Source organism: Thermobia domestica, chromosome 11 (genome assembly GCF_964235325.1).
Source record: "Thermobia domestica chromosome 11, izTheDome1.hap1.1, whole genome shotgun sequence".
Lineage (NCBI taxonomy): Eukaryota > Metazoa > Arthropoda > Insecta > Zygentoma > Lepismatidae > Thermobia > Thermobia domestica.
In genome coordinates this window covers 899327-918556 of record NC_137464.1, presented here as the reverse complement: position 1 = coordinate 918556, position 19230 = coordinate 899327, and the positions used below count along the sequence as shown (strand labels likewise).

General features: G+C 32.6%; 1 protein-coding gene across 1 annotated transcript in view; it reads left to right on the top strand.

Annotated features, from left to right (window-relative positions):
* hth (Meis homeobox homothorax) overlaps positions 1–19230 on the top strand; it is a gene marked incomplete in the record, with an annotated part of 832122 nt that overhangs the window by 95589 nt on the left and 717303 nt on the right. Inside the window, 1 exon segment of the mRNA XM_081729908.1 lies at positions 7439–7489. Coding sequence (XP_081586034.1) covers positions 7439–7489 — 51 coding nt within the window.

Genomic DNA, 19230 nt, shown 5'->3' with positions numbered 1-19230 from the left:
GTTTATACTTCCATCTATATTTTCAGAAGAAAATGATAGAACTAGATTGTTTTTATAAGAGAAAGAGTACAGATGAAGTGTAAGATCAAATTTTCATCCTACATCAATCATTTCCCTGTTAAACAAGTATAGTTTTATTATAGTATTATAGCATAGGTTATACTTCCATCTATATTTTTAGGAAATAATGATAGAACTAGATTGTTTTTATAAGAGAAAGAGTACAGATAAAGTGTAAGATCAAATTTTCATGCTACCTCAATCATTTCCCTGTTAAACAAGTATAGTTTTATTATAGTATTATAGCATAGGTTATACTTCCATCTATATTTTTAGGAAATAATGATAGAACTAGATTGTTTTTATAAGAGAAAGAGTACAGATGAAGTGTAAGATCAAATTTTCATCCTACATCAATCATTTCCCTGTTAAACAAGTATAGTTTTATTATAGTATTATAGCATAGGTTATACTTCCATCTATATTTTTAGGAAATAATGATAGAACTAGATTGTTTTTATAAGAGAAAGAGTACACATGAAGTGTAAGATCAAATTTTCATCCTACATCAATCATTTCCCTGTTAAACAAGTATAGTTTTATTATAGTATTATAGCATAGGTTATACTTCCATCTATATTTTTAGGAAATAATGATAGAACTAGATTGTTTTTATAAGAGAAAGAGTACACATGAAGTGTAAGATCAAATTTTCATCCTACATCAATCATTTCCCTGTTAAACAAGTATAGTTTTATTATAGTATTATAGTATAGGTTATACTTCCATCTATATTTTTAGGAAATAATGATAGAACTAGATTGTTTTTATAAGAGAAAGAGTACACATGAAGTGTAAAATCAAATTTTCATGCTACATCAATCATTTCCCTGTTAAACAAGTATAGTTTTATTATAGTATTATAGTATAGGTTATACTTCCATCTATATTTTTAGGAAATAATGATAGAACTAGATTGTTTTTATAAGAGAAAGAGTACAGATGAAGTGTAAGATCAAATTTTCATGCTACATCAATCATTTCCCTGTTAAACAAGTATAGTTTTATTATAGTATTATAGTATAGGTTATACTTCCATCTATATTTTTAGGAAATAATGATAGAACTAGATTGTTTTTATAAGAGAAAGAGTACAGATAAAGTGTAAGATCAAATTTTCATGCTATATCAATCATTTCCCTGTTAAACAAGTATAGTTTTACTATAGTATTATAGTATAGGTTATACTTCCATCTATATTTTTAGGAAATAATGATAGAACTAGATTGTTTTTATAAGAGAAAGAGTACACATGAAGTGTAAAATCAAATTTTCATGCTACATCAATCATTTCCCTGTTAAACAAGTATAGTTTTACTATAGTATTATAGTATAGGTTATACTTCCATCTATATTTTTAGGAAATAATGATAGAACTAGATTGTTTCTATAAGAGAAAGAGTACAGATGAAGTGTAAGATCAAATTTTCATGGTACATCAATCATTTCCCTGTTAAACAAGTATAGTTTTATTATAGTATTATAGTATAGGTTATACTTCCATCTATATTTTTAGGAAATAATGATAGAACTATATTGTTTTTATAAGAGAAAGAGTACACATGAAGTGTAAGATCAAATTTTCATCCTACATCAATCATTTCCCTGTTAAACAAGTATAATTTTATTATAGTATTATAGTATAGGTTATACTTCCATCTATATTTTTAGGAAATAATGATAGAACTAGATTGTTTTTATAAGAGAAAGAGTACAGATGAAGTGTAAGATCAAATTTTCATGCTACATCAATCATTTCCCTGTTAAACAAGTATAGTTTTATTATAGTATTATAATATAGTTTATACTTCCATCTATATTTTCAGAAGAAAATGATAGAACTAGATTGTTTTTATAAGAGAAAGAGTACAGATGAAGTGTAAGATCAAATTTTCATTCTACATCAATCATTTCCCTGTTAAACAAGTATAGTTTTATTATAGTATTATAATATAGTTTATACTTTCATCTATATTTTCAGAAGAAAATGATAGAACTAGATTGTTTTTATAAGAGAAAGAGTACAGATGAAGTGTAAGATCAAATTTTCATTCTACATCAATCATTTCCCTGTTAAACAAGTATAGTTTTATTATAGTATTATAATATAGTTTATACTTCCATCTATATTTTCAGAAGAAAATGATAGAACTAGATTGTTTTTATAAGAGAAAGAGTACAGATGAAGTGTAAGATCAAATTTTCATGCTACATCAATCATTTCCCTGTTAAACAAGTATAGTTTTATTATAGTATTATAATATAGTTTATACTTCCATCTATATTTTCAGAAGAAAATGATAGAACTAGATTGTTTTTATAAGAGAAAGAGTACAGATGAAGTGTAAGATCAAATTTTCATTCTACATCAATCATTTCCCTGTTAAACAAGTATAGTTTTATTATAGTATTATAATATAGTTTATACTTCCATCTATATTTTCAGAAGAAAATGATAGAACTAGATTGTTTTTATAAGAGAAAGAGTACAGATGAAGTGTAAGATCAAATTTTCATGCTACATCAATCATTTCCCTGTTAAACAAGTATAGTTTTATTATAGTATTATAATATAGTTTATACTTCCATCTATATTTTCAGAAGAAAATGATAGAACTAGATTGTTTTTATAAGAGAAAGAGTACAGATGAAGTGTAAGATCAAATTTTCATGGTACATCAGTCATTTCCCTGTTAAACAAGTATAGTTTTATTATAGTATTATAGCATAGGTTATACTTCCATCTATATTTTAAGGAAATAATGATAGAACTAGATTGTTTTTATAAAAGAAAGAGTACAGATGAAGTGTAAGATCAAATTTTCATGCTTACATCAATCATTTCCCTGTTAAACAAATAGAGTTGTATTGAGAAAGTGTACAAATATTGTTGGGTTAGGAAGTTTTTTTTCGGGGGATTCGGATCTGGTGGACTCCCTGTGCGGCCTGGTATCGAAGGTATATGACACGCAAACCTATGACTACTACAAGAGCTAAGCTTTCTTGCAACCCCGTAACTATATATATATATATATATATATATATATATATATATATATATATATATATATATATATATATATTCACCCTCCCAGGTGGGTGACATTACACTTGAAGGTATTATGGGTAATATATTCCATGTGATATGCTGTAGTGCCATAATTCTCATTTTTTAAAACTGTTAACATCTTGTAAAATTTATGCAATATTCACTAAGGAATCGAGGTCTAAATATCTTAAGGGTGACAATTAACATAGTATTATGGGACTTCCTTATGCACAATAGTTGTTTCGTGTATTCGTGCGTGAAGTTAATAAGCTAAAAGAAGAAAGATCATTACTAGAAAACGAGTTTTTAAGGCAATGGTCATCATGATCATCATCATCATAGGTATTCTGCCATTATTGACAGGTCACTTGCCATAACTGAGAAGCTCTTTGCTTCACAGTCTCCGCCGCTAACCTCTTCGTCGTCTTCACAAAACGATTTTTCTGTTTTGATTGAAAATACGTTTTTATCGCAGTAGCGTCATGTTAGATTTTGCCACGGCAGAGGGCAAGATTGTCTAACATAAGGTTGTTTTACTAGTATATTAGTATACATTGTATTAAAATGAATGTGTTTTCCAAACTCAAGAATTTTGATCCCTCCCTTCGATAAAGCATCAAAAGTTATCTGACAAAGTAATGGGATTTTTCGCCTCACTCTTACCCTTTCCGAGATATTGGACAAAAAAGTTCCGATTTCGGGAGATTTAAAAAATGAAATCAAATCTTTAAGTTTTACGTCCCACGGTTATGCCGGTTAGGCTAAAGGAAACGGTGATAATGAGAGATGAGTGAAATAGTGGAATGAAGAAAGTGGGAGGAAACGGGAGAACCCCGAGTAAACCCACGAGCACGGTGTTTGTCCACAACAAAGTTCACTTGGTGGAGGCTGAGACCGAACCCGGGACCCCAAGCACCATAGGTGAACGCTCTACCACTGAGCCACCGCGCCCCCCTTCGGGAGATTTAAGGAGCCATATCTCGGAAACCGTAAGTCATAGAGAAATCATATTTTTTGTTAATCAATACCTAAGAGGGTGGTAAACATTTTGGTACCAAAATAGTAACCGGTGGCCACTCGCCAACTGGCTATCGTTTCTCAAATATTGGCCAAAAAAAGCTCGGTTTTTCAGAGATTTAAGATCTCGGGAACCTAAGTCATAGAGAGACGATATTTTGTGATTTTTTTTTTTCAATTTTGAGCATGTGTCTTCGTAAAACAACATATCGCAGAACGTTTTAACAGAACTCTGTGGAACAAAACATGTGGAAAAAATTGAGTACTTAAGGAAATTATAAATGGATAGATATATTACAAGAATTGTTTAATGAGTATAATAATAAAGTACATAGAACAATTGGTATAAAGCCTGTAGAAGTTAATAAGAAAAATTAATTCTTTTTAAGTTCGTTCTGACAATGATCTTGGAGCATTCTCAACTGGCTTTTATACTATAAATGGATAGATATATTACAAGAATTGTTTAATGAGTATAATAATAAAGTATATAGAACAATTGGTATAAAGTCTGTAGAAGTTAATAAGAAAAATTAATTCTTTTTAAGTTCATTCTGGCAATGCTCTTGGAGTATTCCCAACTGGCTTTTATACTATAAATGGATAGATGTATTACAAGAATTGTTTAATGAGTATAATAATAAAGTACATAGAACAATTGGTATAAAGCCTGTAGAAGTTAATAAGAAAAATTAATTCTTTTTAAGTTCATTCTGGCAATGCTCTTGGGGCATTCTCAACTGGTTTTATTGTATATAGTCATTATCTTTGTGCACGCATAAATAAAATCTGTACTAATTCAAGTTTCAAATAGTAAATATAATTTTCTTTCATATACAAACAATATTATATTCATTTATATCGATTTTCTCGGTCATGTCTAAAGTTATCCAACATCAAGTTTTGTGTACTAAAATAGATTTTCAACTTTTTTTCTCGTCTTAATAAAGACAAATTATTTTAGGAAATGCAAAGTGAAAAGTTTTATTTTAATTTTTATTTATACGTATAGATTCCATTTGAAGTGTGTACTTGAAATTACCACGCATGGCTATAGCCTATACGATTTACGTCCTTTACTATTGTTATAGTAAAATGCATTTCAAGAATATTATATTTGAATAATAATTAAACGGTCTTAAAAACCAACAAAGTTAAGTGTTCGTGCATGTCAATCGGTCTTCGTGATAAAAAGCTTTTTATGCTTTTCAGCAGATTAGATTAAAAGTTCACAGGGTAAGGAAATAAATGCGTTATTTTCCCATATTTTTAGTGATAATTGGCAGAAAGAGGCTTTTTAAAAGAATGCACAAAAATGAAACATTTCGCATTTTAAATAAAAACGTAAATTCTAGATGAATGTAAAGACTTGCTGTTCAATTCCATTTTTTTTTCTGTTGATAATTGTTAAACCATATAGGTTTCAATCCTGGGATGCCGAGGTGGCCGGCCTGCTTTCGCCTCCAAGGTTATCTTGGTGACTCCCAGAATCTGAACGTTCCCTCCCCAAAGTTATACAGAAATCGTCGTCGTTGTGTTACAACAGGACGATTTCCAAAATAATGTTCCTTTCCCAGTAGTAAAATTATGATGTAGGTCAGCCATGTTCAACAGCCAGCCCACTGAACTGTTTCATCCGGCCCACCTGACTCCTTATTGCAAGTACACTTCTTATATAATCTTAAACTGAATTGAAAATATTATTATTATTATTATTATTATTATTATTATTATTATTATTATTATTATTATTATTATTATTATTATTATGGCCATTGTCTCATACGGCCCTAGACACCAATAATTCTCATACGGCCCTCTCCTCTTGTTCTAACTTGCACATAACCTGATGTAGATAATAGACAACATCTTCTGAATGTAAGCAATTTAAAATATCATCCAAAAGAAATTATAATCTTTCTCTCTACAATTGGAAGGAATACTTGAAAATTTAGAATAAACATTAATAGCCAATAAATATTTTCTTTAAAGTAAGCCAGTAAGTTTGTCATATTTTTTATTGTGATTTTTTTTTTCTCTAAATTTGGAGAAAAGTTGCGAATTAGAAAGAAACGGCATTACAAATTACACACCTAGGAGAAAACTGCATATGGACATATTGAAATGTTGTTCCATTGTTTGTGACATACAAAAAATAGTTTACTTTTATTTATTTCATGTCCACGTAAAATAGTAAAACTTCGTTTCTGAAACCAAAATCAGGAGGAGAAAAATCGCTTTTGTATAAACAGGGTAAATCAAAAGCAGATAGACAGTTGAAAGAGTACCGACAGTGCAAGTTTTTGAAACTATAAACGTACAAAGAAACAGGATTGTACCCCGCGTACATATTATACTTAGAACTAGCAAACAACTTCAATCTCTTGACATTAGAGCAATGTAGGTTTGTTAATGATTTAGTTTTTCTGTATAAAATAAATAATAAAATCGATTGCAAAGATCTAACTTCTAACAAATTTCTGCAAGTTCAAATGTCTAAAACGAGGTTGAACACTAGTAGTACCTTGTACTGTAAGAAAACACGTATTGACATCCTATATAAATCCCCTTTATGGAGAATGAGCTCTTACTACAAATAATATTGAAGAAAAGTGTGAAGTGATAGATGTATTCAATATGTCTCAAATTATGTTTAGGAATACAATTTGTAATCTGATAAGCTCAATTAGTTAATGAAACAGCAAAAATTTCTGTATTTTTTCTGTAAAAAATAATGTCGCTTACCATATATGTAAACAAACACTGTAAATGGGTAGAATACTTGTTATGTTGTTACAATAAATAAATAAATAAATAGATTAAATTTAAGTAAACTTAGTTATAAAACTTCATGTAACACAAACACTATAGTTATAATGAATTCCATTGTGTTCGTTTAATCCTGAAACAAATGTCATTCCACTTACTTTTGGTTCACCTTATGTACGAGAAATATAAGATTTTATTCCTTTTTGTGACGGTGCGTTCCTAAAGTTCTGTTATAGACAACTATTTTATATATATATTCCTATATACTGTTCTGTATAAAGCTCGCATCAAGTGAGCTTTGTGGTGGACAAACGCCGTGTGAGTGGATTTTCTTGGGGTTCTCCCGTTTCCTCCCACTTTCTTCATTCCACCATTTTTCATTCATTTCTCATCCTTACCATCTCCTTTAGCCTAGCCGGCATAATCGTGGGACGTAAAACTTAGGAACGCACCGGCATAAACGTGGGACGTAAAGATTTCATTTCATTTTTTGTTCTCCATAAATGTGCTTTGAGTAATTTTATTTTCATTTTTTTCTTTCAGATACGGCAAGAAAAACCTTACTATATAGCAGATCCGGAAGTCGACTCTCTTGTAAGTACACTCCTTAATATTGAAGTTATATCTTCTAGTATATTTTTAGCTTTGCATCATTAAAATACATATACACTCAGTTCAAAGGAGGCAAAAATATTAGTTGTTTATTTTGATTTCTTACCTTCAAGTATTTAGTTGTTAAATATATATATATATATATATATATATATATATATATATATATATATATATATATATATATATATATATATATATATATATAAGGTTAATTCTCAAATAATAATGCTTCACAGCAGGCTGCTAGCTGCAAGGAAAATATGGCGTAAGAGCAGAGTATTACGTAATGCTGCTGGTATATTCAGAAAATCTGTTTTCTTCTTTTTCTTCTTTTTTGATTGACTGTCATCATTGTGTCATGTGGATTGAGAAATTGTAAATAAAACAAAATTATTGGTTGTTATTTATTTTTTTGTTTCTTTAATTTGAAAATAACATCCATTATTTGATAAGTACAGGGTAGGACATTGAATTATAATAATTCGCCTTCAATTTTCAGTTTATACAAACAATGTTAAGGAAGCGTTGTTTAACTGAACTTTTCAGCAGACATCAACAACAATAGAATCCTGTAATCATATCCATTCCTCATTCCGAAGCTAATTTTATTGATACCGAAACAAAACAATGTTGTTTCGTAATGTGCAGTTTCAAATGAGCTTAATACGTTCCGTAGTTACCGTAAGTTTTTCGTATAAACGATTTTCCCTTTGGGATATAGTAAATTTCTCAATAAGAGAGAATTTTAGAAGGCCAGATCTGTTTAAATAAAATGTCCTACTCTTATTTTTAGTCAGTTATTTTCTATTAATACTGTTACTATATACTGGGGTTACCGTAGTCTAGTGCTGAGAGCACTGGACTCATGCCTGCGTGGTCCTGGGTTCGATTCTGAGCCAGTGATTCCCAATTTTCGGCGTCCACTCAGCCCCGAGAGCCAGACTAGGAAGCCATTAGGTTTGAAAAGCTCCTGAAGCTTCTATTAGGGACAGAGAGATGTAGCACGCTGATCACGTGCTTCTAGGGACAGAGCGATGCAGCATGCTGATCACGTGCTTCTAGAGACAGAGCGATGTAGCATGCTGATCACGTGCTTCTAGGGACAGAGCGATGCAACACGCTGATCACTTGCTTCTAGGGACAGAGCAATGCAGCACGCTGATCACGTGCTTCTAGGGACAGAGCTATGCAGCACGCTGATCACGTTCTTCTAGGGATAGAGCTATGCAGCACGGTGATCACGTGCTTCTCGTTAGGCTGGATGTAGTTCAGACGATCACTAACAGATGGCGTTGGAGCAGCCTTAGGCCCACAAAATGGGCTGTTACACCAACTGGTTTGGTTACTGTTACCACTATTTGAGAGAAAAGTACTCCCCTATCCCATCCCACGGGTCGCCCCACTGGAGCGTTCGATGAATGCTCGTAGGTCATGCAATGTACGAAGCTTTTGTACGCAAACAACGTCATTGACAGTTCCCCGTAAGTAAAATTTTAGAGGAAGAGTGAGGTCTGGAGAACGTGTATTATACTAGACAAAAGCCTCGTCTAGTTATCCATCATTCCGGTAAATTTTCATTGAAAAACTCAATGACTAACACTTGCACAATTCATACCGATTGCACTGGTACAGTGTCTCACAAACTTATGTGGCGAACGATCGGATTGTTCTAACACAGTACGAGAGTTTTCAAGATTTAGAAATGTTTGTGCACATCTGTAATACAACCGCCGGCTTCAAAATTATCATGAATTCAGGTAACTGTTAATCGTGTTGCTGGTTGTGTTCCAAAATCATTCCACTATTTTCATTTTACCTCACTGATTTCGGATTTCATGTACTAGCTGAAGAGCACCTTCCTTCCTTTCTGTGAACTTTGCACTTGCGTTGTTTCACTCACACCACCTACAAGAACGAAAATGAAACTATTATCAGGATGGAATGTAATAACAGACATCAAATATTAAACTCTGAACACTATCAAAAATTAGATGGTTCCGTCAGTCCAGTTTAGAATTATTCACAATTAACCCAATTATACAATTTTTAGCCACTCCTATTAATATAGTACGTGTTAATTTTCCCAAGCTTCGACAGTATATTAAAAGACCCAATCACGTCGAAATTAAAATACCGCTAATTTTACAGTAATTATGTGATATATTCAAATAGATAAAAGATAATCGAGATATGAAACAAGAGCGCAATAGACAATATTATTTTACATGAGATATCACTCGCCTTGTAATATCTGATCTGATCAATCTGATCTGAACAATCTGATCACGGATCATTTATCTGCTTTTTATTTCCAGCCATTTATAAAATCGTCATTTATTTTGTCTTTTACACATAGCTGCAAAAGGAAAAGCTACTAGGTGACTCGTTATAACGGTACCTCATGCAAAATAATATTGTCTAGCGAGCTCTTGTTCCTCATTTCGATTACCTTTTATCTATTTGAAGATATCACATAATTACTGTAAAATTAGCTGTATTTTGATTTCGCAATGATTTTGCCTTTTAATATAATGTACTGTATAGAGGATATAAAAAAGACGATACCATGTAGAGGCATATCGTTAAGTGTATGGAAGTCAGAGTTATGTGTACCTTCATGCATTGTAACGTTAGAATTAAAATTTGCAAATTCACTGATAATATTAACAAAGTAAAATATTTCACGCTAATAAATCAACAATGAAAATTTCTAACAATAAAAATGGCAATTCGAGCGCCGTAGAATTAAAAGTAATTTAATTTTGTTTATTTCTTTTAAAATTAATTTTGTAACTTCTTTTTTTACAATTAATAATAATTGTTTTACTTTTATTGAAAAGAGAGAGACATTATGATGAGTGATGTTGACATATGCATGTAATTTGCAACACCCACAAGAATTAACGAAAATTAAAAATTCATTATTAATTATTTTTCTCTTCTATTTTTTTAAAAAACTTTATTTTCCTTCACAAGGTTATAACCTTGTTCTCATCTTGTTTCTTGAGAACTCATTAATAACAATAATAATAGTAACAGTAATACCAAAAAGTAACTATAGTAATAACAATAGTAGTTTAATTTTATATATATAATGTACAGTATATAAAGGAAAGGAGAAAATTAAGTTTTGTCTAATTGAATAACATTTTAACTTGGTGTATGGTTCTTTAATCGGCAGAAGAACAATAGCTTTGTTAAAAAAAAAAAAAAAAAAAAAAAAAGGCGGACACGGGACACTGAACTCAGAACTTGTTCCCGCAATACCGTCATCAGATTGTCCGCTTGTGATACTTCAAGTTTAATGTTAATTACAAAAATATTTTTTTAAAAGTACTATTATATATATATATATATTGAAATATAGGCATAAAAAATGAAACACGGAACTCGGTACAAATTAGCAAAAATACACATTACAAATGCTTATTAGGCCTAGTACTGTAGGCCTATAATACTTATTATTTTTCTTACATATGTACAAATGTAACAGATATTTCTAATTTACATACGAGTTCTACATTCCTGTCGTCTTTCTCAAAGTATAAGGAAGGACATGTTGGTTAAATTACAAGAAATATGTATAAAATATAAAATATAATATGCGTTACTACGTAAAGGTAGTACGCTAGTGTTATTACACATATGTTTTAGCATATAAAGTCACGTTTTAGCACTTGCAACGAGTCATAACTTGAATTACCAAGTACAAAATGAGAATAATATTATTTAAAAGACCTGTACTGCACGGGATGATAAATGTTAGGGACGAGACATTAAAACAAAATTTACACTCAGTCTTAAAAGACTGCGAACAGATTATTTAGTCGCTTTTTTTATTGTCGCTGGGAGATGATACTGGTATTTACAGGACAAAGAACTCTCCACGAATTGCTAATTTATATTCTTTTTATTGTTTCATTAATTATTAATTTGATTATGAAGAGAATTAGATACAATAGCGACAGCTGTTTTGTTGTATACAGTTGTAAGGTTCCGGGTTCGATGTCAGCTGTACGTAATTATTTAGAAACTATGTTACAAAGGTTGTAAGAATCCCTTCTGTTATGCTTTACCCAGTGAAATAGCTCAAGTGGTAGAGCGTTGGCTTCGTATTCTGGAGGTCACGAGTTCGATTTCCGCTGCCTACCATTCTGACGGGTTTTCCAGGATTTTCCTCAGTCACTCTGTCAAAAATGAAACTAAAAGAAAAAAGAAACTAATTAATTTACATTGTTGAAAAGTAAAAAAAAAAAAACTAAATTTACATTGTTGAAAGATTAAAATAAAAATTAATTAAAGTCTTCAAAATAAATAAACCAAAGAAAATACAAAAACTGAAACAAGGAAAAATAAAGTAACCCTGTTACAAATGAAACTAAAATATTAAGTTACACTCTCAAAAATAAATTACATTGCTCAAAATGAAATTTGCAAAATCAATTTACTTTCTTAAAAATAGGAAACTTACAAGTGTTAGGGTCTCTGGTATAGTAACATAAACAAAAATAAATAAATAAATAAAAATATTCTTTTAAAGCTCCAAAACTATTAATGAGAGTAATTTCAGTTGTGTCCTTGACAATACGTAGTAACGCCGAAGAAATGTACAAGTAATTTGACATAATGATGGACAAACACCGTGTGCGTGGTTTTTCTCGGGATTCTCCGTTACCTCACACTTTCTTAATTCCGTAATTTCTTCCAGTGTCATCATTACAGTCAACTTTAATATCGGTGCATAATCGTGGGACGTAAAAATAAATCAAATAAGAAAATAAAAAAGAACAAACAAATAATTTAAAATAAGTCCAGTGGCGGATCTAGAAGTTAAAAACTGGCGGGGGGAGGGGACAGCCATAATCCAGACTATTATCATGGGTTTATTATAAACTTTCAAAATTTTATAAATAATAGTTTAAATTAATTTTGTCACTGACAAAACTGGGGGGACCTAGACTCCGGCCTCGGGCTAGGTCCACCACTGAATAAATCGATATGAAACAGACATAGATAAAACAGAGAAGTCAGTAATATTCCCCTCGGAAAGATTTTGTAGTAAATTCTAAAAAAGTAAGTTTTTATTTTGTAAGACATGAGACGGTGTTTAATGTAACAACTGATAACGTTATTCTTATACGTCATAATGCTGACACTGACAGATGGCGCTCCTGCGCAAAGGTGCTACCAAACACATTTAGCAAAATAATCTCATAACTCGTTTGTTGTGTTAATATTAATGTGTTGCGTACGTTAACAATCACTTCTAAATATATAACCGGCGTACGTAAACTTTAAAGTTAATCGCTTTGTTCGCAATTAATATATGTAGTCAACATTTTGACGCTATATTTATATTAAAACCAGATGGGAAGGGGGCAAACCAGAGAGTGTACAGTATCTGTATTCCTGTTATATTGCCAAGTATCACGCATGGAATTCTGGGATTAAGTCACTCAGGAAAGTAAAAAGTTTCTTGGAAGTGACATTTTTTGAGATCACACTGCACGCATACCGAGTTTCGCTTTGCCCGATAAAATGTTTTCAACGGAAAATCCAAATATAATATAGAACTCTAGCCCTATGTGTGTAGTTCTCAACCAAACATAAAAAATGCTTACGTCATTCATATATATATTTTTCAGTAAAGATTATTCTTGGGTTATAACAGCACGAAACGAATGTTTCTAATAAGGGGAAAATAAAGTAAAAAATCCACATTGCATATAAAATGAGATAGTGAAATGTTCTGCAACCTTCCCCCTCTCCTGACTTCCAGGTCTAGGCGTCTTTTTTTACGAGATTTTTCCTGACATTTGACATTTGTCATCTCAATTCAGAAAGGTAGCTCACACACTGTCTGCGTATAAATGCGATATATCGTGTTATTCTGCATCTTAACTTGGATCAGAAATAGGTTTGTTAGTTATTTCTGGTCAGTGGGCTTTTCATGCGTTTGAATCTTAAATCGCCTGACCCTCCCTCACGCGTCAACCCGTCTTACCAGGTGGCTGTTCATCAAACGTACAGATCTAATGAAGGTGGTTGATCATGGAAATGTATGGAGATCAATATGGGTGGAATGATTCACCACTCTGTTTTTTTTTTTTTTCATACGTCACTATTTTATTTGTCTTAATCAACGTTAAAACAACTTATTTTTGGGGGGGAAGGGCCAAGAGGGGGATGATTCGGTAGTTTTTTCTTTTCCATTAATGATTATCATAGTCATAAGATTGTATCACAATCTGTTTTTAAACTGCGCTTATTTGACAAATTTTAGGAGGCAGTAATATTTTGTCGAAGGCATACGTATAAAAAATTGCCTTCAGCCAGTCATTGTGTACAGCTTCATGTAATTTTCCATTGATATAAATATGTTATTATGTCTTAGATATATTATTATGTCTTAGGTATATTATTATGTCTTAGGTATTTTGCTGTGTGTTAGGTAGTTTGCTATGTGTTCGGTATATTGTTATGCCTTAGATATTTGCTGTGTTTAGGTATATTGTCAAGTCGTAGGTATTTTGCTATGTCTTAGATGTATTATTATATCTTAGGTATATTGCTGTGTCTTAGGTATATTTTAATGTCTTAGGTAGGCTATATTGCTATGTCGTAGGTATATTGCTATGTGTTAGGTATATTGCTATGAGTTAGGTATATTGTTGTATCTTAGGTATATTGCTGTGATAGGTATATTGTTGTATCTTAGGTATATTGCTATGTGTTAGGTATATTGTTGTGTCTTAGGTATGTTGTTATGTCTTATCATTGACCAATATTATCGTTAAAAGAAAATTAAAATTTAAGTTAACCATAATTTTGGGACTGTATCTCATCATTAACCACATTATATGCTGCCATCTTGCTAGCCCCATAATGAAAAGCTTCATTAATGAATACTTTGTGGCTATCGTAAAGCTTATTTTTAAATTTACAAAAGAGATGATTTTTTCTCTGGTTTCTCGAAAGCTGCTCATGAGGATTTTATATCCACTCATATCGGTTGTTCATCTCAGTGGCGTATATCGATTGATATGCCTAATCTTCGAACGTTTTTGTTTTCATAACGCTAATAATATTTAAAATTATTATTTCGTGTTGTATAAAAATTATAAAATTATTATTATCCAAACTGTGATATATATAGGCTACAATTCTCGTCTAATGATATACACACGCCAAACAACATACGATTATGTATATTTATAAAAAAGAAAAATGGCTGTGAAAAATGCGATACAGTGTGTCAGCTGTCATGTCTTTTGACAAGAAATTCAAGTTTTGATTTCTTCTACAGTTGAACTTTAAATCTACTACAAGAAACCTTGAGTTTAAAATAACGAGAAAAAAAGGAGGAAGGTTCGTGTAGTATTTGTATTGGTAAGTTATCGACTACTTTAAATATATTCGGTCAACTACACGGGAACTTTTCTTGGAAAAATAGAATCGCATGAGACATGGCGTTATTCTTGGATTATAATAATATCAGTTTATACTATTATTTTACTGTTAGTTGTTGTTCTACCTCTCGAGCCTTCGACCTCTTCTAAACTGTATACTAAAGTCATGCTTAATTTAAAACTCTCATCTTTTACATTAACTTTATTTTGAGCATTCACCCACTGACTATCCCAAATTCTATACTATATTTATGCCATTTTCAAGAACTTCGTTATAAAGCCAAGCGATATCTATTAGCGTCAGGTAGGCAGGAGACATCTATTAGCATCAGGTAGGCAACATACATCTATTAGCATCAGGTAGGCAAGAGAGACATCTATTAGCGTTAGGTAGACAAGATACATCTATTAGCATCAGGTAGGCGAGAGTCATCTATTAGCATCAGGTAGGCGAGAGTCATTTATTAGCGTTACGTAGGCAAGATACATCTTTTAGCATCAGGTAGGCAAGACATCTATTAGCGTCAGAGAGGCAAGAGACATTTATTAGCATCAGGAAGGCAAGAAACATCTATTCTCATCAGATAGGCAAGATAGATCTATTAGCGTTAGGTAGGCAAGAGCCATCTATTAGCATCAGGTAGACAAGAGACATCTATTAGCATCAGGTAGGCAAGATACATTTATTAGCACAGGTAGGCGGGAGACATTTATTAGCGTCAGGTAGGCAGGAGACATCTATTAGCATCAGGTAGGCGAAAGATCTATTAATATCAGATAGGCAAGATACATCATTTAGCATCAGGTAGGCAAGAGACATCTGTTAACGTGACTACTATTAGGATTGGTATGTCGCCTAGACTGAGGGTGAGATGTTTGCAGTTTTTTATTATTATTATTATTATTATTATTATTATTATTATTATTATTATTATTATTATTATTATTATTATTATTACTCAAAGCTGATAGAGTCAGTTTAAGTTTATGATCAATATTTATAAGAAAACTCCAGAGGTCTAACAGGTATTCGTCGCTCGCCAGTTTCAAGTACAACAACTTTATTGCGGAATATGCCTGTTTAAATATATTAGCGGTAAATTCGATAATAACAAAGTTTAAAAAAAAAGGAACATGTCGTCAGTACAAGTACCTGATAATAGTTCAACTTTCACTGTTAAAAAAAGAAGTTTTAAACAAATGAAGCATTGCACAAGCAAGCTACCCGCATAATTAACATTGTACATGAAGATTTCTATATCATTTGTTCATAATGTGAATTTCTGTAGTCCAAAAGCATTTTCTTTTCTTTTTTTTGTGTGTAAGAAAATGAAAAAAAAAAAATGTAGATAAGCCCATCCGTTACTATCAAATACTCATTACGTTGTGGTCACGTATACAAGTTTTCAGTGTAGGCTGCATTAAGTACAGAAAAAAAAAGTTTGTAGTCTGCAGGTCTTTTCGTAACATGGTGCTTTCCCTTTTGTTACTGCTTTTTTAAGGTCAATGTAGGGATAACAACAAGCACACACCCAGAATTTTTTTGTGAAATGAAAAAATGAAATGAAATCTTTGAGTTTTACGTCCCACGGTTTTTCCGGTAAGGCTAAAGGAGACGGCGATTATGAGAAATGAATGAAATGGTGGAATGAAGAAAGTGGGAGGAAACGGGAGAACCCCGAGAAAACCCACGCACACGGTGTTTGTCCACCACAAAGTTCACTTGGCGGGAGCAGGGTTTGAACCCAGGACCCCATGCACCAGAGGTGAATGCTCTACCTCTGAGCCACCGCGGCCCCCTTTTGTGAAATGAAATGAAATCTTTAACGTTTACGGTTATGCCAGCTAGGCCAAAGGAGACAGTGAGGATGAGAAATGAATGAAATGGTGTAATGAAAAAAACGTGAGGAAACAGGAAAACCCCGAGAAAACCCACGCACACAGTATTTGTCCATCACAAAATTCACTTGTCGCGAATGCGGATTGAACGAGGGCCCCCACGCACCAGAGGTGAACGCCTTACACTGAGCCACCGCGGCCCATAAAATGATAAAGAATATAAATAGTAGAAGAAACAAACGAGAAAAAATGGCCTAACCCGGAAATAATTGCAACACAAATGGTTTTTTCGTCTATCACTTCCAAATAGCGTTGCTAATAATATATTCAAAATCCGCTTTCGTAATGCTTGGGGAAAGTCCGCCATCTTGGATTCAATATGGCGGCCACACCGAGACATCGACTCACACTTAAATGACAATATCTACTCACAGATTTAAGCTGAAAACTTCGTTCCTGCGCCATTTTCAAGATAATAGCATACCTTAAGGGATGCAAGTTTGCATGCCTCTATGTACCACCGCCATATTGAAAAATGGCGGCGATTATTAAAAATATAGTTTCTTTTTCAATTGGCAATAATGTTTTATTGGCAGATAACTCAAAAACTAACAGAGATATGCAGAAATTTCTTGAAATAAACGTAAAAGCTCATGATCTTAGCTTTCCAACGAGGGTACTTATGTTCGTTTATCTTACAAAGTAACGGAGCTAGTCGAATTTATGTGGCACTGGGTGTGCGATTTTCGATAATATGACTTTTTTCTCAGGTTCCTGCTAGAAGCTAAGTAGACGCAGTATACGGATTGACCAGTAAATAATTGCAACACAAATAATTTTTGAACTAGGATGTGTAACAAGGTGTATTTAGCTACATATTAAAAACCTTCTACTCACCTACTTGGGGAAAGTCCTCCGAAATTTCGTTGAAATATGACTTCTGAGATTTCGTTCAGATGTCGCTACAGATCGCGATAATCCGTCATTGAAATGAATGAAGTTGTGAAAAATTGCTCAAAATTACGATATTTCTTCAGTCCTTGTTATGGTTAACGCTACATATCTATTTGAAAGGCAAGAATTAAAACAGTGTAGCAACCTCTTCACTGAAAAAATTGTCCTCGTCTTTACAAAGTTTACACCGTTTTCCACATTATCACAAGTTTCTTCCGGGCAATTGTCACTAATTTATATTAGTAATAGATCACGTTTCTGGCATGAATACTTCATGTCTCTATTGTTTTCATGTATGTGTATATATAATGGATAACAATTAAAACAGTGTAGTGTGACAATTACGCTCACACACTAAAATTAATTGTTCTTATATTCAAATTAAAACATCTTTATATGTAAATTCAATTTATTTTAAAAAGTCAAGGAAAATTTTATTTTGTTTCATTTAGCAACCGAGCAACCTCTTTCATTTGTCCCAGGTAAAGAAGTTTCTCTGCTTTTCAGAAAGAAAAAAAACATAAGACGGTAACCGCACTAATAGACCACCCACTTTTCTACCTCGCCAGTAAACGGTAATGGAATTTGCTATTGTTACTCCAGCCATACTGTCGCACTACCTAAGTACCTCCATATCGCAAATATCACGTCACAGACACACAGGAACCAAAATTTTTTATCTACAATCTTCGCAAGTGCTTATGAAACTCTTTAACATCACGTACGAGCCCAGAACAGACGCTAGAAACCCAAGCCAAATTATCAACCGATTTTTGGGAAATGGTGTCACGAACTTAAAGCGGCGAATCAGAATCCGAAATTCAAAATTCACAAAGAGAAGAATGAAGCGTCTATTTTTAAAAAAAAAAAAAAAATAAAGAAAGCTGGGAGAACGCCTACACGGAAAGGATGTTACTCTAAGTCGACACTTCATCGTGAAAACATCACCAACACGCGATTCATAAGCGTACGTCAACTCATATGTACATATATATATATATATATTTAAGTGTTTAAATTTCAGAAAAATGGCTAGCTAGACACCCGTTAGCAGCCAGTTACTTAAATCACGCGTTATCCACAGCAACTTCGTCGTTACAAGATTATTTATACAAATATTTAAAACATCGACAGATAATTCTTATCATCTTACGGTAACGCTACATAAATGGTGATGTTGAAGTGAGTCTGTGATTCTATATACGTTGATTTCCCGCATAAAGTGCAAAGACAGGAAAAGTAGTGCGATGTATGGCGGATATATATATAAACTGTGCGAGTGAAATTTAAGTGCAGATGGATTTGATAAGTGACGCATCGTTGCATTTCAACAACATGGAGATGAAGGACGGAGACACGGGTTCGATCCCCAATACTCGAGACAGATGCCTTGCCACAGGAAGACCCAGACGCTTCAGACAAACGAGGACCTCTTCTCCGGGAGTTGAATCCAGAGGACAGCGGGGTCTGAGAAGGGACATTAGGAAGCATTGTGACGGTCAGTTAAGTACAGTGCAG